We start from the raw sequence: 27,300 nt of genomic DNA, 5'->3' as shown, positions 1-27,300 counted from the left end.
CGATAAATTATATCTTATACTACATATATCACGTTAATCATACTCGCTTGTTTCTGTAGTAATACACGAAGATGAGTACTTGATGAATAAGATCTATAGAAATAAGCAGTTACGATTGGCGTGTTGTACCATCATGTCATGCATATGGTGTAGAATAAATTTTCAAGACGTGATCAATTTTCATACCTAATAACTAGGTTAATCTTTTATCTACTATTATATATAATAGGAAAGCCTTGACCTATGCTTTTGGAAAAGTCCGGGGTAGGTTTGATGCTCATAAGACCATTTGATGATTTAATACATTATAGATTATTAGATGGAACTCCCAATTTTAAGATAAGCGAAATATGGATTAATGAAAAATTTATCTTTATTTTAGATTTATTTTAAAATAAATTAAATTAATATGAAAGAGATATTTCCTACCATACTAAACTTCGTTGCCCCTATCACTCCACCACTCATTTCTCCACTAGCATGAATTTATGGCTCAACACTTGTAGAGAAATCCACAGTCCATCCTTTGCTTTCCTATTCTATTTCTTTCACTTCTCAAAGCTTCACTTGATAATATTTCTCTCTCTACCACCATTAAGAATGGATGAAATTCTTTATCGAGCCTTATTTATTTTGATGTTGGGCTCACGTAATTGAGTATTTTTTTCATCAATCTCATTACATATATTTTTAAAAATCATCAATCTTATTTGATGATCTTAGCTATTTGATCATTTAAACAGTTTGATGAGCACTAGACCTACCTCAACTTACTTCAGTGTATCAATTTTATTGGAGCACTCGAAGACAACAAATGCTGAAGATTAACATAGTTAATGCCTTTGATAATTTAGAGCCGCAAGGAGCAAAGTGGGACGCAAAAGATTTTTTTTTATAATTTATTTATAAAAGGAGACAAATGTAAATCGATGAACTGGACCGCCATACTCTTGTGTCTTTCCAAACCCAACCGATCCACCCAAACTTGTTCTCTGAGAGGACTTAAAAACTGGCATTCTGCCCGAGGCTTGCACTTAAGCCCATACAATGCTAAAACCCCCGCGCGTTTAGCAGCAACCCGAGGCCATCACGCTCGCCACAAGAGGACTTCGCCACCGCTGTGCCCCTCTCCTCCCCCATCTCCTCTCATTCCATCCCTTTCCTCTCCCCCCTCTCGCCATGGCGGAACCGGTGAGGCTTCGCCTAGAGTTCGAGGACCGCCATCTCCTGACCAAGTCCCAGCGGTCGGAGGGGCTGAGGCGATGCTGGGCCTTCCTGAGGCCCGATCTCGCCACCATCGGCGACCTCGCCGACCACCTCGCCGACTGCTTCGCCCTGCAGAGATCTTGCCCCCATGGCCTTGTCCTCTCTGTGAGTATTTCGTTTCTTCTCTCTTTTAAACGAGCCAGCCATTGTTTAGAAGTAATGTGGTGCCTTTTCGCTCTTCTTTTCCATTGCAATGACATTGCTAGGTTTCCTTGATCATTTTCTAATGCTGTAATTTTAGATTTATCTGAAGCTATTGGGGCCGGGGAAGTGATTTCATGGGTCTGATAGGGAAAACTTGCTGATTTTGATGTGCATGCAGCGAGATAAATGAGAAAAGACACTTTCTTGGATGTTGTAATTTTTCCCTCTTTTCATAATGTACTTTCTATGCAATAGCTGATGCCCTAGTTTTTTATGATTTTAATATGAAGCTGCATTTGTCTTAGGCTACTCTTAATATATTATTTCCTTAAAAGGGAGTCTGTCTTCTATTTATGAGTGGCATAGATGAGTACGATGAAGAAAAGATGCCCTAAGACTGATCAGTTGGAACCTAGTGGTCTACTTAGGAGAAAATTAATAATTGGTGGAAAATGTAGCTGTTGAGTATGGAGTCGGCTCAAGAGTTCATTTTTCAAGATATTTTGGCCCAGCCTGAGGGTTTCTCTATTTTTTTTTCTTTTTTTTTTTATAAACTATTTTGCATCATGGGATGTGATAGATAAACTTATGCAGAATTAAAATTTGGATGATAATATAAGAATGAGAAGCACCCATAAAAACGTTGTTTGAGAAGAAAGTTAAAAAAATCAATTTAGATGTAAACATTATTTAAAAATATATAAATATGAAAGGTTAGTACAACTGTACAATCATGTATATCTTTGGGTCTGTTATGGATAGCAGGAAGAAAGGAAAATATTTTGGAACTTCCAAGATACTAAGAGGCTGTTGGACGAGACTCCATAATTAATTTGAGAGAATAGTGTTCTTAGATGGTTTGTGAGCAAATGAGAAGAACAAAGAGTTTAGAGGAGCGTACAAGTTCTTGTGAAGAGGGAGGAGATTTTTTCACTTTCAAAATTGCGGATTTAGATGAACATAAAATACAGAATTTATTTTACTGGACACATGAAAATGTAGATGGTATCAATTACATTAGAAAAATTGATAGAGACATGGCAGAAATTTGTGAAGGAACTGTGATTTTCTTGTTGAGCATTTCCTCTTGAGTGAAGGTTGAATATAGTGGACTAGCATTTAGAATCTTGTAAAGTGGTTGATGATGAGGGATGGTAGTTGGAGATGGATTTCAAGAAGGTAGAAAACGTGGGAGACATTCCTACTCAAAAGATATTTGCTCTAACGGTAGTATTCAGAATCAACTAAAAAGATATTTGCTGAAGGTTTTCAGGACATCTCATAATACTGGTGTGTTGGTTGCTCATTGTATCCTCCATCATCATTATGCTAATGTGGGAAGTACACAAATATCAAGAATTTTAATTAATGAACTAGCTAAAAGAGGCATAGAAGATTAAATTCAGAACTGTAACTCTTTGTTTCAAAGAGGAGTTATAATCTCTTATCTATCACAAAATGTGCCTTTATTAGTCTCTCTGCCCCCATTGTCAACATAGTCGCGGGCAAAGTAAGGCCTAGACAGAAATATGTGGTTTGTTTGGTGATATTTAGAGACCCATATGTAGATATACATGATCAGAGGGTTTGTACATATTATGAACTGAGAGGTTAGGTCTATTGTTCTGATACTTCTCAGAGGTTGCCAGCAGGAGGTAGTCTTAGAGATTGTTTATGAGAAATTAATAGATTGTTAGATTATTGATGATTTCTTTATTATGGTTGCACTTACCTGAGGCATCAAATTTGGATTTTTTTTTTCTTTTGAAACTTCAAAAATATAGTTGTTCAGTGTAAATTGGGTATACCAATCGTAACTTTTTGGTTTTATCAAAGCAATAGAAACTTGTAAAATGTATAAAGTAATTATAACCACAAGCATGGTTGGGAATTGGGCAGCTGGTTAATGCAGTCATACTTAGTTTGTGCTGCTTGAAATAAAGACATCTTAGTAGACATTTTCTATATGAGGATGTCCTAGTTTATGCAGATCCATACTTTATGCAAAGTTTATCTGATTCATTTGGAGTTGTGACAAAGAGAAATATTAGTTAATGCATGCTTTTGAATGATTTAGACTAACACTCAAAAGCAAAATGTGATCCAAGGGTCTTTAGAAGAAATTGGGCTTTGAGCATAGAGGTTTTATTGTTTCATTGCTGTTCTTACCGGTTCCTCTCTTACAAGGAAGTGAAATGAGGGCTTTTTTGGTGTTCAAGGATCACTATGTTCGAACTAAGTCGAGCAAAAAGCTCAAGCGATGCAGATTCCTTTTGGAGCTTGAGCATAGTTGCAAAATATTAGCCTTTGAGCATCTTTCTTTTTCCTAAGTGTCTTATCCTTATGAATAATAACCAGCCATTGTAGTGACTTACTCGACTACTGCAGTTGTAGTATCATATATATTAAGGTGCAAAATCTTTTTTTAAAAAGGCTTATGATGCTTTAGAATAATCAAGATGAAGACTTTTAATGACTCGGTATTGGACCCTTTACTAGTACTATGCTGGTATAGTGTTGGTACGCACGATACGAGGGGTCGGTTCAGCGTACCGAGACTTCATATGCCCCTTCTACCAAGTCTTGGTTCAATACCAGGACGGCATTGTATGCCCAGTGTGGGATGATGTGTATCGGTACGGCGAACCTTGCTTTTAATAAAATGAAGCTTTCAAATTTAAGAAAGTTGTTGCATAACTAAGATGGGAAGGGTGGGAAGCTATATTATTGAAATGCATATTTCACAATAAATAAGCAAAAAATTATAGACACCTTTTTCTTCATCCTGTTTACCAGCACACCTTGAAGACCGAAATGATGATGACAATAGATGTCCCTTTTTTTAACAGCAATTATTGTGTTTACTAAATAAAAATGCTCTCTTTTAGATACTAGTTTTTCTCAATCTTGATTTGCCAAGACAAGAATAGGAAAACATCATGAATGCACATAGCTCTTACCAGACTCTCTAATAAACCATATGTAGGCAAGAAAAGGTCTGTAGACGTGGCTACTTTTATTTATATGGCCCCATAACATTTTTTTTTGAGAATTATTTATTTATTTATTTTGCAATTATTGTATTAGAGAGAAGAGTTTTTATACAGATAATCATTTATTTTTATCCTTTATTATATTCTATTGCAGATGGATGAATTTGTTCTGCCGTCATTTGAGTCAACTTGCATTTTCAAAGACAAAGATGTCATCAGGTAAATCTTCTAACTATTTTATGTTAACATAATCATGATATTTATGATTATTATTATCTCTTATGATAAATTCAATGGAGATTCTAGTTTGTGGTGGCTTATGATTTAGCAATTGCAAATGAACGTTTTAAGGAGAGGCAGACATTTAATTATTATTATTATTTTTTTGAAGTGGATCAAATTTGTCATGAACAAATTGCTTTTTCTGATGGAGAAGAGAGTGTTCAGCATGCATGGATTGTAAGATGATGCTGGGTGATAGCCTGGCCACACAACATAGGATGGTAGCCTTACACCCATATACTCGGTGCAAGAAAAGAAATGGAACTGCTACACATCTAAAAATAAGGTGGTGGAATTTAAAAAAAGAAAATATAGCATCTTTTAGCGGTAAAGAAAATATAGCATCTTTTAGCAGTAAATTATGTAAGGAAATTGATACTCAAGTACAAAACCAATAACATGTCAAAGTGGATGAGCAATTGCATTAAGAGAATTGCTTGATGAGTCCTTGGTGATGGAATGATGAGGTACAAGGGACGATAAAGCAAATATATGCATAAAGAAATATTGATATATCCAAAATGCTTCACCAATGCACTAAGGAGTCTGAAGTTTTTCTTGCATGGGCCCTTTGCCGTACATGGACTAGTGGGAACAAGGGGGGAAAAAGGGTGGAATCACCGACATGGGAGATGTCTCGCGGACTAGTGGGAACAAGGGGGGAAAAAGGGTGGAGTCACCGACATGGGAGATGTCTCGCGGACTAGTGGGAACAAGGGGGGAAAAAGGGTGGAGTCACCGACATTGGAGATGTCTCGCGAATGAGCACATTGGGGGAGTTGGCATCAACTTAACTATCATCAGAGCTACACAAGATGAGAAATTTAAATTTGCATTGCTGATGATGGGGGATGTGCCCATGCCCATCATCAGCCATGCAAATTTAAATTCCTCATCATGTGTAGCTCTGACGGTAGTTAATTTGATGCCATTTGGTATCCTTGGTTGCTATCTTCGAGCATCTCTGTCTTGTCACTCACATCTCTACTTTATTCAGCGATTAGCTACTCTTCTGTACCTTTGTGTACCCTCATTACGATAGTGTTTTCTCAAGTATCTTCTTAGCTAAGCTTGCAGACTTCACAGTCATGGCTTATAAAATTTTGCTTTCAGCTTGACGCCGTCATTTTTTGGTATTAGTTTTACATTGGTTGATCTCATGGATTAAAGTTAGGATGTCGATATCGAAAATATTTTTTTTTTCCTGTTTGCATCGAGTTATTCAGAAATCAGGGTCTTCATTTGCTGCGATTGACTCATGAACTTAAATTTTATGTACAGATGAATTGTTTGCGCTGTTCCTTTGTCACATATTGTTTTCTTTAAATTCCAAGAAATTTGTGGGAGTAATTTTTGACATATGTGCTGTTCTACAGCTAAAATCTCATAAACATTATGATTACATCTGTTAAATTGGCGTCATATATTAAAATGATATACGACAATCAAATGATGTGAAATATTTTTACCTTTCGAAAGATTATTGCCTTTTTTGCTGTTAGAGCATGAAACTACTGTTAATATTCGCTTGAAGGTCACATAAAATAGAATGAAATCTACAATGATATCTAATTTATCCTCTTGACTTGTTTTTGTTTCTCTCTCTTTTTTTGGACCTCCTTGATTTTCCCTGTGCATATCTTGTTTTCATATTTTTGGCCAAAATTACCAAAATTGGAGCTATTGAAACCTCTGCTGAAACCGCAATGAATTTGGCTCCAAAAAATGCAGAAGCCAACACCAAGAGTTCAATTCTTGGTCGATCCATGTCTTGTGGTATTGTTGCAGTGTCATTCTTCTGTTGAGATATTGGGCATAGGTTCACCTAGAGTTTAAGGATGCGGCCTGGGATGTTAAAATAACAGAGTTTTGTGATTTAATACACATGCAGAGAGAGTACATCAGTACAATGCACCCTTTGTGAGTTGACATGCTTTTTTGGTTAAGTAGGTAGCATGCCCTAGATTCATGCCGATAATTGATCTTTCTTTAAATTTTATGTTTAACATTGAAAGCATTATCTTTTCTTGCACATAGAATGAGTATATAGATGAGGGCAATATTCATAATTCAGATCTTTTATTGTAGATTATTCACTATCATTTTTATGATTTTTTTTTTCTCAAGCTGATTTCAATACATACTGACTTTTGCAAAACAAGCTCAGTTTAATGAGTTGGCCATGCTATGCTGTGACATCATTATACCAGGGTGAAAAGGAGGTGTGGTAAACAGAAGCAGGTTATTGAGATACATGATGCATATTGCACTAAAGATTCTGAGATTATGGACAAGCAGCCAATACTTTCAAATAATAAGCTTCTGACAATTAAAGATTCTCAAGACAATTCAGGTGGATACAGAAGCAAAAATGAGAAGGACAGGTGTGCTCTTGAAGAGAATGCGATCCTTAAGCAGACTCCATCAAGTGAGGGTACAAATTCAAATAAAAAAAGAAAGCAGTCAGATAAACCTCAGAACTCAAAGTATTTTATATGCCTTTATCTTGATATATTTTACGTTGCTTATTGTTTTTTCAGTAAGTTTTGTATTGGCGTTGCATATTCTCTCGGCTAAAAGGTTGTTTATCAGTTTGTATTGTATTTTTTTTTGTCCATTTGATTCATTCTGTTAATTCATCAGATTTGAATCTGATTGCTATGATGTTATGATAACATTTTCTTGGTATATAAGTTAGCTCATATATTTTGGAAGAATAATCAACCTTTTTCTAGAAATGATACCAGTGTTAACTTGAATTTTTGCTTTCATCCATAAACATTCTGTAATTCTGATTTTGCTGGGAAATGATTTTCTGTTATGAATGCTTGAGAGAGCAGAAATACAATTGGTCAATGCTTTAATGGATGATAGGATTCACTGACATACTTCAGAATCTTTTGGAATGAACCTTCATGTAAACTGTCTTGTTGGAGAATAAGAAAGTATTATATTCTTCAAAAGCATCTTTATGTTGTCCAGTTTTGCATTAGAGCTTTGATTAGAATACCCTTAAAGTCCAATTTATTATCGAATATTCTCTAATTACTTTTGATCTTTTATTCATACATTCTCGATATTTTATCATGGCATAGATTGCTTTCTCTCTCTCTCTCTCTGTGTTTCTCTCTCTGTCTGTCTATGTGCATGTGTGCGTGCGCACGTGTGCATGGGTGTGTGTTTCCATTGACTTAACTAGTTAATTACTAATAAGTCATTATTTGTCTGTTCTGAAATTTGTTGAATGATGACCTAGACATGATGCAACATTCTTTAATCTACTATCATTCTAAAGCTGTTGTTTCTGACATTTTTCCAAATTTATCTGAATCTTTTCTGAATCCACAAACTTATTGTGAAATGAATTCGCATTCTTGACTCAATGACGACAACTAGGACTTGAACATATACAGAATGTAATCTTGAAGGTACACAAAAGTCTTCTATTTTTTTTAAGGGATTAAAGGCATGTTTTGGAAATTCAACTATTGATCTAGATGGAATAGTATGACTATTTATCAGCCATGTTAGAACCACATTGTTGGTGTATCATAGATGGTATGTCTAGTTATAGATTGATGTTTTATTTTGTGAGAACATTTTCATTTAGAAGGTTAAATTCTACAAGAGAAATCCTTAATGTGCTGATTCTTAACATGATGATTTAAGTAGATGCTGAGAAGCAATAAACTCTAAATAACTTCCATCGTGGTTGAGAGAATAAAATGGGGATTGCTATATATGTTGCAACTTTTTAGCTCAACGAACAAGATAATAACTTGGTGTTCTATCATTCCGGAATTGACATCTAATTCCAGTTTGACAGCAAGATATTTTGGCAGGGTTTAAGTGGGTAATGAATATTTATATTTAAACGAAACACAAAATGTAGATTTCATCGATCATGTTTAGGCCCCAGAGTTGGACTTGATCTCAAACAGTGTGGTTTGTTGGCTAGGCAAAACTGGACATGATCTGAGCAAATCCAGCAAATGATAGCTCAAAATGCTGACTCAGTTCCAAATGCTCAAAGACATCTCCTTCCTAACCTGATCCCACCTAGTAAATGAACTTAGTCTAGGTCAAGATTTCAGATCTAAATGGATAATAGATACAAAATTTTAATTCTTCATGCCGAACCTGGATCTGACCCCATTATCCGTATCTTCACTGCTAGGAGAGTGACAATGGGAGAAGAAATGAAAAGAAGAATAACTGCTCTCTTTTGCAGTTGGGTTAGGGAAATAAAGATAGCCCTTTACTGATTTAAGTATATAGCAGTACATTTTGCATATTAACATATGTCTTAAGACGATGTAAGCTGTTTGTCTGCATGTCCATGTGTCTATATATAATTACACTTTAAGAAAAGATATATTTATACTGAAGCACACACTTTCATCCGCATTATATAACTTTTATGTGTATGTATAAGTAGTTGCATGCATTGTATACTGACAATCCTGTTACCCATTGATATGAAAGAAATTGCAATGTAAAGCTAATTACTTGATGTAGAAATGATATAGTAATTGTGGAACTGACTTGGCGCTTCTTAAAATTCTAAGATTCAACGTATTATTGGTTAATCAGTATTAGTTGACTTTTAGCGTATAAAGCACAGTTAAAAATTTTGTGAATGTTATGAAGCATGCAAAACACTAAATATTGCTCATCTTTCTTATATGTCTTTGGGGAGGAAAGGTCTATGTTCAGGTCTGATCATGTGGATCTTATGTTTAATGTGTAAATCATCTCTTTGGTAGCAAGTTCAATTTTTGGACTTCTACTTTGTTTTTCCAGATTGATGACAATAGTAGAAAATGTTAGCAGATTTCAATCGTATCTAGTTTGTGATAATAGCAGGCATTGCGCTCGTGTAATTAGCTTATTAAATGGATGGTTGTTGTTATCTGAGGTCAACTTATAAGTAGGAAGACTTTATACTCCTCATGCTAACATAAGTTTGTGTTTCTCCCTTCATTTGTACACTTCCACTTGAATTAGAGGTCTCACCATCTGCCACGCCTTAAGACTCAAAGTTATTCAAATCTTGATGTGTGATTATGCAAACATGGATGCAGAAATGACCAATGTATTAAAAAGTGGATAGCAGGCACGTAGTGGCTGCAGGCTTTCATAGTGGATATAGCCAGGGATGGTAATGGGCCACATGGGTCTGAGGCTAGTTGGGTCGAGCTAGCTATATGGTCAGGCTTGGGGCCCGTTTGAGGATGCTTAGCTTGGGCTTGGGCTTAAAAATATGGTCTGATTAAATATTCGGATTGGGCTCGATTAATTCTTGGCCTAGCCTGAAGTCTAAAAATGAAATTAGTCTGATCCAGGTCTGTATTGTTGAGGTCGACCCAACCTGGATTCTTAAATGGCTAACCTGATCTAGACCTTTAGATCCAAACACGCTCGACCCAGATCTAAACCTCACAATTTCTCTTCTCTTGATCTACCCCTCTCCCCATGTTGTTGGAACCATCCCAGCAGCCCCCTTTCTCTTTCCCTCCCTCGTCTGACCCTACACACCCCTTGCTTTCTCTACCCCTTTATATCAGTTCCTTCCAGCAGATCTCTATCTCTCTCTCCCATTTTGTTAGACCCTACTCTGTGGCCCGTCTTTCTATACATCTCTCTCCCCTCCCCACCCCACACCCGTGCCCTAGTCCCAATTGCCCAATCGGGTTAGCATTTCTCTCTCAAATCCCATTAGGGAGAACTAATTTCCTTAACTTGCTTCACTCGAATCTCTTAAGAAGATTTTGGAGAAGAAAATTTGGTGAAAATAGGGTCTAGGTCTCTTTTTCTTTCATTGATATTTCATAAATTAAAATAAATAGCCTCTACTTATATTAGTGAGGTCTGCACTTACACAATTCAGGTTGGATTCTCTTCTAGTTCAAATAGGACCCAACTTTTCTAAAATAGACATGACCATTAGAAATAATCCTGAAAAAGCTAAAATCCTAGAGGATGTAAGAAGAGGTAGATTTTAATTTCTGCATCAATTTTGCTTGTAGTTGCTTCACGTAATTCTTCATGGATCGAGAGATATCTTCAGTCAAAGTCTTCTCCAAAAGGAAAGTTTTTGTTTGACTGATTTGTTGCAGGGTCCTAATGATGGATTTTGGCCTTGATTGCTTGGTGTGCCGTGCCCTTGAGAGGTGGCGCCACATCATAGAGCTCAAAAAAGTTATCCAATTAGAAAATCATCTTAATGGTGTGTCATATGACCAAGTTATGGCTCTTGGAACTTTTGCATGTGATTTGGCTTCCTGATTAGCAGGTCTCGCTCTTGGACTTTGTCCAGTCTTAAACCTAGTGGTCAAGGTGGTCTACATTAAATCTAGTGATCCTTTTGGATCTCGCTTTCCCTCCCCTGTAGCTTAGGGTTCCGACACCTCATAGGCGTATGATGGTGAACTCATTGAGGTTTCAATGGAGAGCATGGTGATCTCATCTCTGCCCTTGACACCATTAGAGGCTCCGATGTGACTCGTTAAAAGCAGTGGTAGAGGGTCCTTAGATGGGTGATGGAACCTGAGTCTTAAGATGAAGGCAAGCTCCCTCCTTTCCTCTCTCTCTCCCTCCCGCCCCCTCCCCCCCTTGCTAAGCGGCTTGACCTCAAGGGCTTGTTCTTTTGAGGGTAAAAAATTTATTCAGAAATATGTACTTTTCTAGACAAGTATTTCTCAGGTAATATTTAGATAGAAAAATAATTTATCCATTTTTTTATGTATTGTAAAATGGCTCAGGAATCTGTTATCCATGTCCTTTTGCATTACTAGTTTCTTGGATAAATTTTTAAGATCTATCCGTATTTTCCATACCCTTTATTATATAAATATTATTATATATAATAGTATAATATGATATATTATATTATAATATAATATATTAATTTATTATTATATATTATTATAATATACTATACTATAATATTATATTTAGGGATTCAGGTCCCAGTGGGATATCCCATGGGACACTGGGACGGCATACCATCCCATGTATTGAGACATGCTGTCCCATTAGCATCCCAACATTCTGATCGAAACGTCTTGGGACATTCTCTGTCCTAAGTGTCGGGACGGGGCGGAACGGTGACGCATCCCATTCCATGAAAAAATCGGGACAGTCTCGTCCCACAGGATTTAAGATCTTGATTATATTATATTAATATCTTATATTAATATAATATATATTATATAATATTATTATATAAATAATATATTGTAATATATTATATTGTATTATATTAATATCTTATATTAATATAATATAATATATATTATTGTGTATAATAATATATTATAGTATATTATATAAATATTATTATATGTAATATTATATAATATTATATTATATTATGATATGCTATAATATAATATATTATTATTATAAGATTAAGGGTATATTAGGAATGAATTTAAAAAATTATTTTCTTGGCTGATGGGAAAATGATTTAGCCACCCCTTAGGTGGGTAAGATTTTTTTTCATTTAATGGATAAATGCTATCCATGAGAAAGTAACTTATCCTCTTGAAAAGCGTGAGAACATGGGTAAGTTGGTCAATCTGAAAGTTGATCAATTTTTTCATGATATTTATCCACACAAAACATTCCTCAAATGTCCGTGCTCACTAACTCCACTACTAGTGTTGATGGCACCAAGAGTCTAAAATTTGCTAATTGAGAGAGTTGGTGCCAACCTTAGGTTTGGCCCATTTGGGCTTCGGGCTAGGCTTGTGTCGGGCTCGGCCTGCTCCTAGGGAAAATTTTTGGGCTTAGTTCCAAACTAGAGCCCAATTTTTTTCTCCAAGGTCAGGTTTGGGCATGAGGAAAGGCCAGCCTGGTTCCGACTCATAGGATTGCGGATAGTGGACATTATATGCCCAAAGCAGCCTATTAAAACATATTAATATTTTTTTAAAGTATCAAAAAGTCAATATGCTACATCAACTTCATGCAAAAAATAATGGAAAAACATCAAGTGCTTAGTGGGTGCTATATAGCCAAAGCAAGCCGCTAAAATATATCAACAGTTTTCTTATTATCAGAAATCAATATTTTTCATCGATTTCAGGCCAAACATAATGAAAAAGATATCAAGGACAAACCTGTAAAACATCATCTACCAAACATCATAATATCATGTCAACATGCATATAATGTAAAGCTTGACAATCTAATGACATATTTCATCATCCTCCAAAAATAATAATATCATTTATAAGATAAAAATTTACATAATCATATAACATCAACTATAAAATAAGGATATCCAAAATCATAACATCAACTGTAGAAGAAAGATGTCTGCAATCATATTCACTAAATAGATCGGCCTACTTCTTCATTTATCTCTCTTTCCCCTCTGCTTTGTTCGGTAGGGCACAAAATAACTAGCCCAGCCTATGCTTTAAACAACCTGTTGGACCAGTTGATTATTTGACAAATCCAATTCAAAGTCGATTCAGGCAACCATAGAATAAATCATCTGCTTTGAACCTATAGTGTAGCAGCTGCTATAGCAGGTTTCCGTTTAATATATCAGTACCCAAGTGCCATACAGCGCTACTAGGATACCTGGAGTCATGGTTTTGGGCTGAAACTGTTACAACAGCCATAGTGTCCAATTTTTAAAATTGTGAAAAAACATTAAAACTAAGATATCTGAGCAAACCAAATGATCAAATAGTGCGTAACCGAACTTGTAGTATAAATTATAATGATAAATAAAATTTTGTAGCATAACTTGGAGGTAGCTGATTATACAAAATAATATACCGATTACAGAACAATAAGATAAAATATTGTATTGTTGGAGCCATCTTGAGGATCATCAGACCCAATCATTCCAAGTGCTAATTTCTTTTTCCTTCCAAAAGTTCACCTTAACCATCACAAATAACATTGGAAGGTCTAACAGTAACAGGAGTAAGCTCAACGCTCCAAAGGGCACTTGGTGGATATATAGTAGCTGAAGGGTGCATGGCATGCAGCAGATGGTGGCCACATCATCCCAAGGAGAGCAGCTAAAATATCTTAGCAATCTAGTACCTTACCAAGTATTTTGTAAACAATATTGAACATGAACATCATGCCAGAAAAAAAAAAAAAAGAAAAAAAAAAAGAAAAGGGAATCCATCTACAACTAAGTATCTTGATTAACTTGAGAGTTACTCGTGTAGCATATGTTTTAAAGATTAATACCACTAGAGGATATCAACTAGTGCAGTTGGTAAAAGCAGTGGGGATTGATTTCAAAGACCTGGGTTGGAGTCCTGCCCTTATCTGGGCTTCAGTAGATTTTTCTCCTATCTTAGTTCATCAAAACAAGAATAACAATAAGAAAACTAACCACTCCCATTGTATCTGCCAGTTATTTTTCCTGACATATTTCAGGTTTACTACATGGTAGTTATTATTTGTTCCTAAATATTGAAGTCACTTGTTTTGTTTTCTTTGATGCAGGAGAAAGAAAATAAAAGTGACCAGCCCTGAAATGCCAATTACTACCACTGCACAAGATGAGCATGTCCAAGCAGAGCAGAATCAAAGCTCTTCTCGTAAGAAAAATCATCAGGAGAGTTTAGATAGGACAGCTAAGTCATCTAATGGAGATGGCAGTTCTGGTACGCCGATTGCCCCTCAAAATGATGTTTGTGTCCGGAAGAAAACTAGTTCTGTATCAACAGAAAAGAGGTATATTCAGAACTCTGATTTAATTCCATGTACAAAAAATTTAATATACACTATTTATTTAAGTTTTGGGTCTGACTTGTTATCTGTGGTGATGTAACCTTCTAAAATTTGTGAATATTTCCACTCTACAATACTGTGCCAACAAATAATTTATTGTTTTTATGTCAAATGGATTGTATGGTGCTGGAAAATATCTATAACATTATTGGTGTTGGGGACATTCATTGTCTTGCTGAGGACGAGGAAGCTTTTGTTAGTGCATGCCATTAAATTGCTCATGCCAACCCATGTGATTTGCCATTCAGGAGAAAAAGGGTTTTGTACTTGAAGATGTTTTAGCTACTGCAAGCCCCTTTAATTTCTTGTCATTCGTTGGTACTTTTTCTTGCCACATTACCATCGCACAAACTATGGAAGAAAGTCTGAACAAAAAGGGTTTGTTAGGATCTACTAAAAACTCTTATACTATTGGATTGAAACATGCGAACTCAGTGGGCCTTCAGCTTCTACTTTGAGGAATAAAAAGAGTAATCGTATTCAATTCTGTTGCTATTGTCCGATCTGCATTGCTGGTTTCAACAGTTGCATGCTTGCTATTCAGGGTCAATTCATGGAGAGCAGACAGCTTTATATAAATTTAGGGATCTGGGAAAGCAACAAAAAAAAAGGAGACAAAAAGATAACAGAGAAAACATGTGCATAAAAGAAAATATAAAAAGAAAAGCTATGGATCTTTATAAATAGTTTTGAAAAATATGTGGTAGTTTATGAGCTATGTGCAAAAGTTACTAGTTTTGTTAGTAGGCATGCTTATTTGCTAATTAGTTGACTACGAATGTTCTTTGGAAACATTTTAAGCATATTTTCAGAAATTTTTAGATAATTTAGCATTCATAATTTCATATTATTTGTTTTTTGCTGCATTTTAGTTGCATTATTCAGGAGTGGTTGCTTCATCTCCTATCTCTTGTCTAGAATAGAGTTTTTGAATGTTCAATAGTTACTGTTGGGTGGATGTCTGGCCAGGACACCACCTTCCAAGATCCTTTCAGTACCACGTGATGCAGCAGGAAGAAAGAAGAAACAAAAAAAAGGAAAAACAATCAAAATACGTGGATCAGCCACAAAAGGGCTCGCCTCCACGGAGCATGCAAACTTCACTATGAAAAAGAAATTTTACAAGAGGAGACCTCATCCTCAACCCTTGTACACCCAATTCTCTCATTAGAAGTTTCCCTCACAAAAGCTCTCTCTCTTTTGGAAGACCCCCTGAACCCCTGAAGTGTCTGGCGACCGCTATCCAAGAGCCCTGCTCCTCTCTCACAGCAACGCTCGCTTCTTCCTCGGTTCCGTGCGGCGTCCACAGTGCAAAACCAAACCCTCACTACCTCTGTTTCATGTACAGGGCTTTTATAGGCCTTAATCACGACTTAGACCATGATTAGGACTCCTTAATCAACCCAAATAACCCCTGGATCGTTGGATCAAGACCGGGAGCCACCCACGCCGTTCGATCGCGCTCCGGTCCACGGAATAGTGCCGTGGACCGCGAGAAACGCGTGGGAAACACATACGCGGTCCACAGGCCCACCTGTGGACCGCCCGATCCATGGTGGATCAGAGAACAGGGCCCAGGTAGGGGCCTGGGCCTGGGCCGGCCCGCTCCCGCGCGCGCCTGGGCCGCGCGCCTGCCTGGGTCGCGGGCCTGGGTCGCGCGTCCCGCGCGCCCGGGTCGCTCGTCCCGCACGCCGCCGCCTGCGGCCGCATCGCTGCTGCCCGTCGTCGGCCGCCGGCGGTCCTCCACCGCCTCGAGTCTCGTGCCGACTTCAAAAGCTCGTATCTCCTTCATCCGAGCTTCGTTTCGGGTGATCTTGGTCTCGTTGGACTCCGTTTTTCACCGCGAACCTCGCTGTGGGCTCAATGTGGGCTGAATCTCGAGGCATCAAATCCTAACAATTTTTACCTCGACTCGATATTCGGTCTCTTTCAAACTCCGAGAGCTTCTGGATCTCCTCGCCCCCATGCCCTGGGGCAATCGCCTGTTGATCATGAATGGGCAAACATGGGAGTCGAGCCAGGCTGCTCGATCCCATCTCCGTCGTATGCTGTGCTCCTCCTAACCTGAGACCTGCTCGGATTATCGTCCTGCGATAATAGGAATCTCACCTTTCGACGTCGTCTTTCGTCCTCCCGAGTCTCCTATCTCGTGCCCGATCCGCCTCCTGGAGCTTTACCTCACTTTGGGCTCCACTTGGCTCCCGAAGCTTCACTTCGCACTGGGCTCTCCGTCAGGTAATAATGTCCTCTGCTTCCTTTCTTCCCCTCCAGAACAATCCTATCGCCGCGTAACACCCTCAGGATTCCTCCACCAGCTACCGTCCTGTAGCCTCTCGAATCCAGTCTGCTAAGTGAGATAAGATTCTGTCTGAAATCGGGTATGTATCGGACCTCTCCCAATCTCCTCACTGCACCGTCATGTGTCCTCCAGCTGATCGTCCCAATGCCTCTGATCGCACAGCTCAATCCATCCGGCAGATATACAGTGCCCTCATTATTCTCCAAGGAGTCAAACTACTCCTCTCTGCAACATACATGATAGGGGCATGCAGAATCTAATATCCACTGCTGGGAAGAAGTAGATACCTCGTCAGATATCTCCAGGACATCTCCATCTGAATCACTACCGACCGTCGCTACAGCAGCCACCGTCCGATTTTTCAGTTGAGGGCAATCTCTTGCTAGATGCCCCAACTCCTCACATCGGTAACACCTCCTGGACTTGGACCGCCTTGTTGCGATCTCCTGTCGCTCCGTCTACCACCTCCTGCTCCTCCAGAAGCCACCAAAGCTGAGCTACCGCCACCTGAGCTCGAAGCTGGGTTTCCTTTCTGAGAACCTCGTTCTGGAGTATCGTTGCGGTGACCTCGTCCATCTTGATAGTGCTCTTCCCCACTAGAAGAACAGTCACCAAGGACTCGTACGAAGGGGGAAGCGACGCCAGCAAAACCAGCGTCCTGGTCTTCTCCTCAACGTTCTCGCCAACGCTGAGGAGGTCGGTGAGGATCTTCTGGAAGTGGCTCAAATGCTCCTGCACGCTCTGTCCCTCAGTCATCCGCAGTTGGTAAAACTGCCTCCAGAGAAAAGTGTGTTGGTGAGAGACTTCGTCATGTACAACTCCTCGAGCTTCGACCACAGCACCATCGGAGAAGTCTAGCTCAGCACATGGATCACCACCTCATCCGTCAGGTACATGCGGATGGTACTCACCGCTGCATCTGTAGCCGTTTCCAATCCCGCACCTCCATGGTGGTTGGCTTCTCATCGCACAAGAGAGCATCGATCAACCCCTGTTGGATGAGCACGTCCTTCACTCTTGCCTGCCACAAGGAGAAATTGCTCTTACCATCAAACTTGTTGATCTCCATCTTGATTGTTCTTGTCTTCTTCATCTTCAGTATTGCTCACCACCACTGCAATCTTCGTCCTTGTACCGTCACGCTCTGATACCACTTGTTGGGTGGATGTCTGGCCAGGACACCACCTCTCAAGATCCTTTCAGTACCACACGATGCAGCAGAAGAAAGAAGAAACAAAACAAAAGAAAAAACAATCAAAATAGGTGGATCAGCCACAAAAGGGCTCGTCTCTACGGGGCATGCAAACTTCACTACGAAAAAGAAATTTTATAAGAGGAGACCTCATCCTCAACCCTTGTACACCCAATTCTCTCTCATTAGAAGTTTGCCTCACAAAAGCTCTCTCTCTTTCTTGGAAGACCTCCTGAACCCCTGAAGTGCCTGGCGACCGCTGTCCAAGAGTCCTGCTCATTCTCTCACAGCAACGCGCGCTTCTTCCTCGGTTTCGTGCGGCGTCCACAGTGCAAAACCAAACCCCCACTACCTTTGTTTCATGTATAGGGCTTTTATAGGCCTTAATCACGACTTAGACCATGATTAGGACTCCTTAATCAACCCAAATAACCCCTGGACCGTCGGATCAAGATCGGGAGCCACCCACGCCGTTCGATCGCGCTCCGGTCCACGGAATAGTGCCGTGGACCGCGAGAAACGCGTGGGAAACGCATACGCAGTCCATAGGCCCACTCGTGGACCGCCCGGTCCATGATGGACCAGAGAATAGGGCCCAGGCAGGGCGCCTGGGCCTGGGCCGGCCCGCTCCCGCGGGCGGCCCGCGCGCCTGGCGCGCGCCCGCTTGGGCTGCGGGCTTGGGTCACGCGTCCCGTGCGCCTGGGTCGCGCGTCCCACACGCTGCCGCCTGCGGCCACGCTGTTGCTGCCCGCCGCCGGCCGCCGGCAGTCCTCCGTCGCCTCGAGTCTCGTGCCGACTTCAAAAGCTCGTATCTCCTTCATCCGAGCTCCGTTTCGGATGATCTTGGTCTCGTTGGACTCTGTTTTTCGTCGCGAACCTCGCTGTGGGCTCAATGTGGGCTGAATCTCGAGGCGTCAAATCCTAACAGTTACATCCAAGGTTTTAAATCTTATGGGATGGGCTCTCCTAGTTTTCTCATGGAACGGAATGTATCACCGTCCTGCCTCATTCTGATATTTGGGACAAGGATGTCCCAAGATGTGCCGATCGGGATGCTGAGATGATGGCATGATGATCTTGTCCCGACACATGGGATGGTATCCCGATCTAGTGTCTCATGGGACATCCTATCGGGACTTGAATCCTCCATTACATCCACATTTGAACCTTGAGATTTCCATAGTATAAATACGCCTTGATCTAATTAAATAAAAAACGTGGAAAAGACAAGATAATGAGTATTCAAAATGTCACTCATTTAAATCATAGTATAGAAAGCCACTTTTTTTAGCTTATCTTCAAATTTCCTTCTTGAGAAGGCATTAATTAATTATTCTGATATTTTTGGATGGCTAATGTTATCCATAATTATGACTACTCGAATTTATCTTGACAAATAATTTGTCCATTAAGGGTCCAGTCAACACAATTTCATTCAAGTTAAAATTTCCATTTATTGTAGCTTTCCCTTTACTTTTGTAAATTCTCACCAGAATTTATCATTTCTTCTCCAAATTGTGATTTTTCATAGCCATACTATCTTAATTCTTCTCTCCCCTGATGCCTACACATTTTCCTCATGTACTCATCCCTTACTGGATCTCCATCACATTACCAGCCACCGATCTTAACATTCTCATGTTGTGGATTTTCATCTTGTGAACCTTGGTCCTCCTTATCACTCAAATAACCCAGCTTTTGACCATCATAATGATGCAGATAGATAATACTATCACACATAAGTCTTTTAGCTTTCTTTTCTTTTTCTTTTTTGAATTATAGACCCAAGATAGTGTAAGTTATTGCATTAAGTATTTCCGGGCCATCAATTCGAATGATGGCTGCATGTTAATTTTGTTCTAACTTTTTATTAGATTGTATGATTACCGAGCTTCATTTTCATTTTTAAACATGACTATTCTGAGAGTGTTTTCACTTCTTTCCATTTGACGAAGAATCCTGGAACGTGCTGCTACCCTACTATATTAAGGTAATTCTGGGTAGCAATAAGCAATAGATGAAAATGATGGGAGATATGGGCATAAAATGAAATTTTTATTTGCTGTTATATATAGGTGTTGAGAAGCTTATTTTCAGTTTTTGTCTGTTGCTATTGGCTTTTTTCTGTGTTTTTCCTGTAAATTGTTTCAGGCCGTGAATATGAAGGTTTTAGATCATTAGAAGTTATTCTGATACAGTTTTTAAGTCATGATCATTGGGCCCCCAACCATGTAAGTAGTGGTCTCATAACACTTAGAAAAGAGGGCTATTGATTGGTTGAACCTATGAAGGAGAAAGAAAAACATTTTGATTTAGTCATCTATCCTTCGAGTTTCATGTCCTTTTAATCTATGTTATCTGTGAAGGTTGGTTATGAGGGCTGTTTCTTCCCTTTTCCTGTTTCTTTTCTATCCTTTTTTTTTCCTGCTCTCTTCCAGGAAAAAAGTTTAAGGACGTCTGTTTCTTTTGTAAAAGAGGTGTAGCGGAGGGCTGCGACAGAATGAACCTTGATAATCAGATGTATGTGGAGTATTGGTCTAATGTTTGAATTTAATCCTGATGGGCAAAAAAAAAGCAAAAGAAAAGATAGTTAAGTCAAGTGTATAATTGTGAGGCTGAGCTCAAGGGAAAGCTAGTTTTGCTCATGAATCCTATATAGATGAGAAAACTTAGAAAGTCAGAAATAAACCATGAGTTGTTACATCTCCTAAAGTATCTTGGGATGGCCTTTCCTCTACATGTGTAGGGATAGTGGTTTCATACCTGAAGACTTTAGAGGCAAACCAAATCATTGATTTGGCCAATCGCCAATGCATCATATCCCAAAACCAAAGTTAGATTAGAGATTAATAAACCAACACTTTGTTCAATCACAAGTTCACAAATCACAACACTTTCATGTCTTGATAACTTGTTATAACCAAGGTTTTGAATACAACCCAGACTGGCCCAGGTGTGGCATAAAATACTGATCCTATACCGTACTAGTACAGTATGAGGGCTCGTGAACCACCTGCATTGATGTGGTACAGCTGCTGTGCCGATCTAGTATTGTATGATGTGGGCATGCTGTACCGAGCTCTATACTAGTAGGTTACATAATGGGGTCCAGCACTGAGACTGGAACCTTGGTTTAGAGTCGACCAACCCATAAATTGCTTGTAATACATTCAAAACATTTATGTCATTGCATCGGCCTTATAAGGCTAAAATGGTGCCTGTAGATCAAAATTTGATTAGACTTGGAAACTCCAGGAAAGGCTGAAAGCAATTATCAACTTAGTGCTTGGCTGCTTGCCACTCAACTAGAAAAGGGAAATTGGTAAATGAGTCACTCATTTTCATGAATTCTTCCATTGACATCTCCATTAAGAGTTTTGAGTGCCAAACCATGTACAGGAATGAGGCCTCCATGCAGCTTGCTGATCAACTGGTTTAAATACCTACCCCATTTGATTTTTCCTGTATTTTGCTTGTTCTGTTTCTGTAGATCTTTCAATTGCATACTTGCTTAGGGTCCCAATTTGGTCTTAGTGATGACCAAAAGAAGAATTGACAACCTTCTTTGTCTTATTTTCCTGTTGTTGCCGGTTGCCACTACCTGTAGGTTTTATACTTTCTCTACAACAACCAGATGCAGAGAGCTGACACTTGTAATAACCCGACTATCACTAGAAATATACACACGCATACATCTGTATGTCCATGTAACTTTGGAAAATGAACCAGTCTGTGGAAGTGTTAACTGCTACCAAGTATGTTATTAGGTGACATGCTTTGGAGTTTGGAGAGTAGTGTATAAGACTTTTCTAACTGGACTTCTGTGTTTTAGTAATGTTTAGGTACACTGTATTTTATGAAACTTTTATATTTGAGAAATTCCTCAGTATTTGGAAGTTGAAATTTTGATTCAGACCCAAAAAAAAATCGAGATATTGACCTAAAATTGAAAATCAACTTTTTATTTTATTGAATTCAAGTAGTGGGAACTTCGTTATTTCCATGTACTGTATTAAAATGATGGTACATGCAAATATGTCCTATTACAGTTAGCCTGCCTGTTTATCTATAATTGCCTGTCCACTGAGTTACTGGGATAGATCCATGCCTAACCAACTGGATCCTCAACAACCGATCTGGCTATATTTGGTTGCTTGTTATCTCTTGGCTTCTAAGGGCAGGTTATCAGTTTAACCAGCCAAACACTTGCCAAAAGGTGAGGGTTAAAATTATTGGGTCAAAGCCAGCAAAAACAACTTAACCTGGTTAACTTTATTTCGTGGGGAAGGGTGAATAAAGTTAACCAACAAAGCTCCCTATTCTCTTTCTTACGTTCTTCACTTTTTCACAACTTGTCCACTAATCCTGGAAATGGCCATCAAACTATGGATAATCCTACCTGCTGGTTGGCTGGTTAGGGGGCATTTACGAATGGTTAAATCTATCCCCTAGTTAGCTATTTGGCGCCCAAATGCAGCTGTGGAAACTGAATTAAGCTAGTGATATACTTAGTGGGCCCCACGTATCTGAACTGCCTCTCCCACCTATAAATAGGGTCCAAGGTAGGGCAGTTTAAGATAGAATAGAAAGTGATGCATGGGCCTTTAGAAGGAGATGGAGGAGGATAGTGTTAATATGAGGGTTTCTTTTGCATCATTTGGTAAGTAATCCTTTCTCTACGACTTTGAATTGAAGATTTTTCTTAAGTATTTCTGTTCCACACGACTTTCTATGCTGTTTCGGATTTGTAAACTATCTTTTCCAAAGCTATGATTTCTGTTTTGAGTATTGTATTGAATTTTATATTTTTGAAGCTGTCTTCTTTTGAAATAGTCATGGTGTTTGAAAGTTTTGGAACAACATACAAACTTCAAACCAAATAAAACTTTGCATGGCAAAGAAATCTCAAGCTTTCAAAACTAATTAGGGTTTAGTAGTTTTAGAACAACTATTAGAGATGACCCTGGACCTCACCAAAAGAAAGGCTGGCTAAAGGTTATTTTTGGGGTCCTTGGCTTTGCTTATGTTTCCCACAAGCACCACTGGAAGAAAATATGACCAAAATTTTCTTACTTTGGTGACCCATATGTTTAGAGATAGAAAACTACAAGCCAGCATCTCCTTTCCCTATATTGTCTTTTCAGGCACCTCATTTTTTCACCTGGCAAAATGATTGAGATTATCTGCAGATTCCTCATTTCTTGCTGGTGCTTCCTTGTGCGACCTCCCAAGTTCCTAGTGGGAAAGATGAATCAGTGTTGAACTCTTTTTCTTTTCACCTGAGCATCATTGTCTCCAGCAAGAAAACCCTTTCAGGAATCTCCAATATTGAATTCCCAGACACTAAAAGCTTATTAATTCCATGCAAATAGCACATCTGGACTCCAGTCAGTTTCTTTGGTCCTCACAATCTAACAAATCTTGACAATCACGTATACAAGGCAAATAGTGCACTGCACAAACTTTTTGTTTAACTGCCATTTGTTACTAGTAAGCATCTAGTTGATAGTTTCAGATCCCAATCAAGCAGTTGATTTCTTTCCATCTCAAGTAATATTTTTCCTTGTTTTTGTAGAATCTGGAAATGTTTTTAACTTGCACTTACTTTTATAGGCATGATCCACTTGAGGGGAATCACCAAATGAAAACATGCACATATGCTGATAGCAGCACAAGAAAGGTTAGTAAATTTTTTTTTTATTGTTTCTGTTTACTTAGACTTGATAGTTTAAGTTGATGCTTAAGCTCATATGGTCCTATTGCCTCAAAGTTGATATTTTCCCATTTTAGCATGTCAGACTGTACTGTGCACAGAGTTGCATGTTTTACACATGCGCATGCCTGTATTAGTTGAAGAGAGAAGTAAGAAAAGCCTTTTATCCTAATGGTACAAAAAGCAACTGAAGATCAGATAATCAAAAGTAGGGACAACAGGATGAAGCCATTAAGAAAAACTGGTGGTTCATGATTTTTCTATTATTAATGCCTCAATAGTATGGCAATTCTTGGGGGGAGTTGCACTATAATATGCAAGTTTTGAAACCTCTTGCTTGGAAGTTGGAACTATGTCAATGGAGTTAAGATCCGTAACAATTTTCTCTGAGTCATCTTGTCTTGATTAGCAAGCCAATCAAAGATTCTATTAGCCAATTTCTTGTTAATCAAATACTTCTTAGGCCTGTTTGGATCTCCTTCTTGCTCTCTTGCTTGAATTGTCTTCTTTTCGTAATCCAGCTTCATGAAAATGTAGTTAAAGATATCGAGACATTAAATTTTTTATCCTTAATACAAAAGGGACGTTTTTTTGTTTATGCTAAATAACTCAGCAAATTGATCTTCCATCATGTTTTCTTTAGGAGATTAATTAGTTGAGCCTTGTTATTTCAGGAGAGGTGTTACGATCTATGTACATGATTATTCACTTTCTTATGTGTGGTCACAGTTTAGATATTACATGGAGATATGACACGTGTGTCAAATGTCCGAGTATCCAGAAGAGTTGTTGCACAAGAGAATCTTCAAAAAATCAGACATCAGGATGCATCCATATTATAAATATATTTATATAATATGTAGAAATAATGCATATAATGGTACTGGAACCTGTCCCTATCTTGTCTTGAGTTGATAATGGTACTGGGATGGGTCAGGATGGACTAGAATGACAATTAACAAGAAGAATAAAGAAAAAAAAAAAATATCCCAAATGCCATTCTGTTCCAAGTGTTAGGATTCTACCATATCGTCTGTTCCAGGGTGTTTTCGGTCTATGAGCGAACCAATGTGCCTGGGGTGTCCTTGGTATTGTTCTCTTATTGGAACAGTATAATGCTGGTAGTACATGCTGGGATTCACCAGGATGTGAATTCTTGCAATTGAGTTAATAAAATCTTTGCTATATGTCATGCCATAGACTTAAAAACTTCTAGATGTAAGTGCCAAAAGTTGAAATATAACTGTGAAGACAACATGTTTGTTGATTTGAAGTGTCGAGTGTCATGAACTGTCCAGATGTGTAGGTGTCCGGAAACATCAAACAACCCAAACTTTTAAGTGTTTGGGTAACATTGCCCAAATCCCATAATTTTCGAGTTCCTAATATTTTCACTTAAGGTCAGATTTTATGTCTTGAAGCCTTTATTTAACAATTTCCATTCATTTAATATGGTAGTTTTACTTGGTGAGAAAATAAGCAAGATGAGGTTTTAGTCTAACTTGTTTGGTTTCTGTTCTTGGTATTTCTCATTTTCTTCCTGGATATAAGTATAGTCTATCTTGTTCTATTTTTTCCTAAATTTGTAAGTCTATCTTAGGTTGATTGATGCCTTTTATCTAACTTTAGTTCTATTATTTTTTTGTTATGTATGGCCTGCATTATATTCTGGCATTTAGTTTTTTCGCTATGGATTGTGGGGGATGCCCTACCATCAAATAGGTTGTCACATGCTCCACACTTGATTATTTAAGTGCTCAGACTATGGGAGCATGCATGATAAATCAAGGGAGCATAGAATATTGAGAAACCAAGTCTCTAGGTTAAGGAGATCCATGAAGGATTTAAAAATCCAGGCTCTCACGACTTAAGAATGGAGGGTTGATATGGCATTTTGAAGACTTAAGAATGGAGGGTTGATATTTCCTCAGCCTGTATGTCCATAAAGACATATACCTTCTCCTCTCTTTCCTGCATCTCTGTGTGCGTGACGTGTGTGCAAGCAGATGGATGGCCCTGTTTTAGTAAGTCATATTTATGTGCAATATTCTTGGTTATGATGCATGATTAATGTTTTTAAGATGAAATCTGGTGTGGTTATCACTTTAGTAGTTTTCCAAGGATGCCAAATTTGATTTTTATGTAAATTCTGTCATCAGAATTGGGGTTGTTTAGGGCTAAAATTTGAACTTCTAATTTGATTCTAAAAGGTTATATCAGATTGATAAATTGATGACATTGTTTTTGTATCAGTTTCCGAGCAGAAGTGCTCGTCGTAAGAAGGCCAAAAAACAGTGGCAACGGAAGATGCGACAAATGGCTAACCACCAAAGGGAAAAGGTACTTGCTTTTTGAAATGATTATTTGTTACTTAGTTTGGTTATATTTGTCTACAGGGCTCATTTTTATCTATCAACAATTGCTTATGTTATACCTGATCATCTGATCAATTTAATGATCTATCTGGAATCCCTAGGATTTGCAGAGCCAGGAGCCAGCAAATGAGATAGATCGTACATCAGCAAAACATCAGGCAGTGGATGAGATCACTGAAGCGGATGATGAAGTTGTTCCTATTGTAGTTCGACCTGGTCACATTCGTTTTGAGCCTTTAGGTATATGTCAGATGCCATTCTCCCTTGGTTCCCCTCTTCTCTTTTTGGATGCCTCAAACTTCATGATGTTGATTCCAATAAATTGAAATTTGCATCAAATATAGTGACTTGTTTTTCATTAGAATATGAATTGTTTGCATAGCATTATTTTTACAGTTCCTTGCCACTTATATATTAATGTATATAATATATGGTTGGTGTAAATATGCTTTTTCCTTCTATAAGGATTAAAGTATCATATGTTTTCTTTCTTAATTTGACTGATCATTCGAATATTACATCTTGTATTGGGAATTTATGTTATTTTGGTTATTGTCAGTTAATACATCACTATATGATTTTTGAATATCTTTTTCTGGACTTCCCACTTCGGTCCTAATTTATGACAATTAACAGGGCATCCCATTTTCTTTGGTTTTCATGCTTATTCTTTTTAGGAACTCACTTGGTCACCATATTGGATATCCCACTGCATTATGAGGAAGGGCCAGTAAACATGCTGTAGAAAATTGCAATAAATCATAAATGTTCATGCAGTTGTTTGATGCAGTAGATGATGATTGCAAGTGCAAGCATTACTTCATGGATGCGTGAAAGAAGACATATATGTATAAGTGTTTTTTTAAGAATCCAGAAAACATATATAAATATGGGCTTTGATATCCAAGTTGCTTGCATCCCAGGTTACATGTTTTTTTAGTGTATCAGGTTACTTGGTCCTCATGTGACTCAGAGTCTTACTTGGCAGCCAAGATTCTTTTTTTTTTTTTAATTATTATTATATTTCGTTAGTTGGGGATTAGTTTTGATCAAAGGATAAACTCTAGTATGATATTAGTCAAAAATGACTTTGAATGATAATATACAAGAATAACAATGGAACTATTGATCATGCTTCATAAATAAAATTCTAATATAGAACTTTATGTGAAGGAATAATTATTGCTCATCTTTAGGAAAATCCTAGTAAAGGAGTAGGTAATGCACCAACAAATCTTGTGAATATGAGATGTTAAAAGGTTGCC

General features: G+C 38.2%; 1 protein-coding gene across 1 annotated transcript in view; it reads left to right on the top strand.

Moving 5' to 3' along the window:
• Positions 1 to 1,028: 1,028 nt before the first annotated feature.
• Positions 1,029 to 27,300, top strand: part of LOC105038760 (coilin) — a 33,987-nt gene continuing 7,715 nt past the window's right edge. The window contains exons 1-7 of the mRNA XM_010914647.4: positions 1,029 to 1,371; positions 4,558 to 4,622; positions 6,896 to 7,171; positions 14,169 to 14,399; positions 23,561 to 23,627; positions 25,914 to 26,000; positions 26,137 to 26,275. Coding sequence (XP_010912949.2) covers positions 1,180 to 1,371; positions 4,558 to 4,622; positions 6,896 to 7,171; positions 14,169 to 14,399; positions 23,561 to 23,627; positions 25,914 to 26,000; positions 26,137 to 26,275 — 1,057 coding nt within the window. The 5' untranslated portion in view covers positions 1,029 to 1,179. The remainder of the gene's footprint in view (positions 1,372 to 4,557; positions 4,623 to 6,895; positions 7,172 to 14,168; positions 14,400 to 23,560; positions 23,628 to 25,913; positions 26,001 to 26,136; positions 26,276 to 27,300) is intronic.

The sequence above is a fragment of the Elaeis guineensis genome, chromosome 1 (assembly GCF_000442705.2).
Source record: "Elaeis guineensis isolate ETL-2024a chromosome 1, EG11, whole genome shotgun sequence".
Classification (NCBI taxonomy): domain Eukaryota; kingdom Viridiplantae; phylum Streptophyta; class Magnoliopsida; order Arecales; family Arecaceae; genus Elaeis; species Elaeis guineensis.
This window is presented reverse-complemented; position numbering and strand designations above follow the sequence as displayed.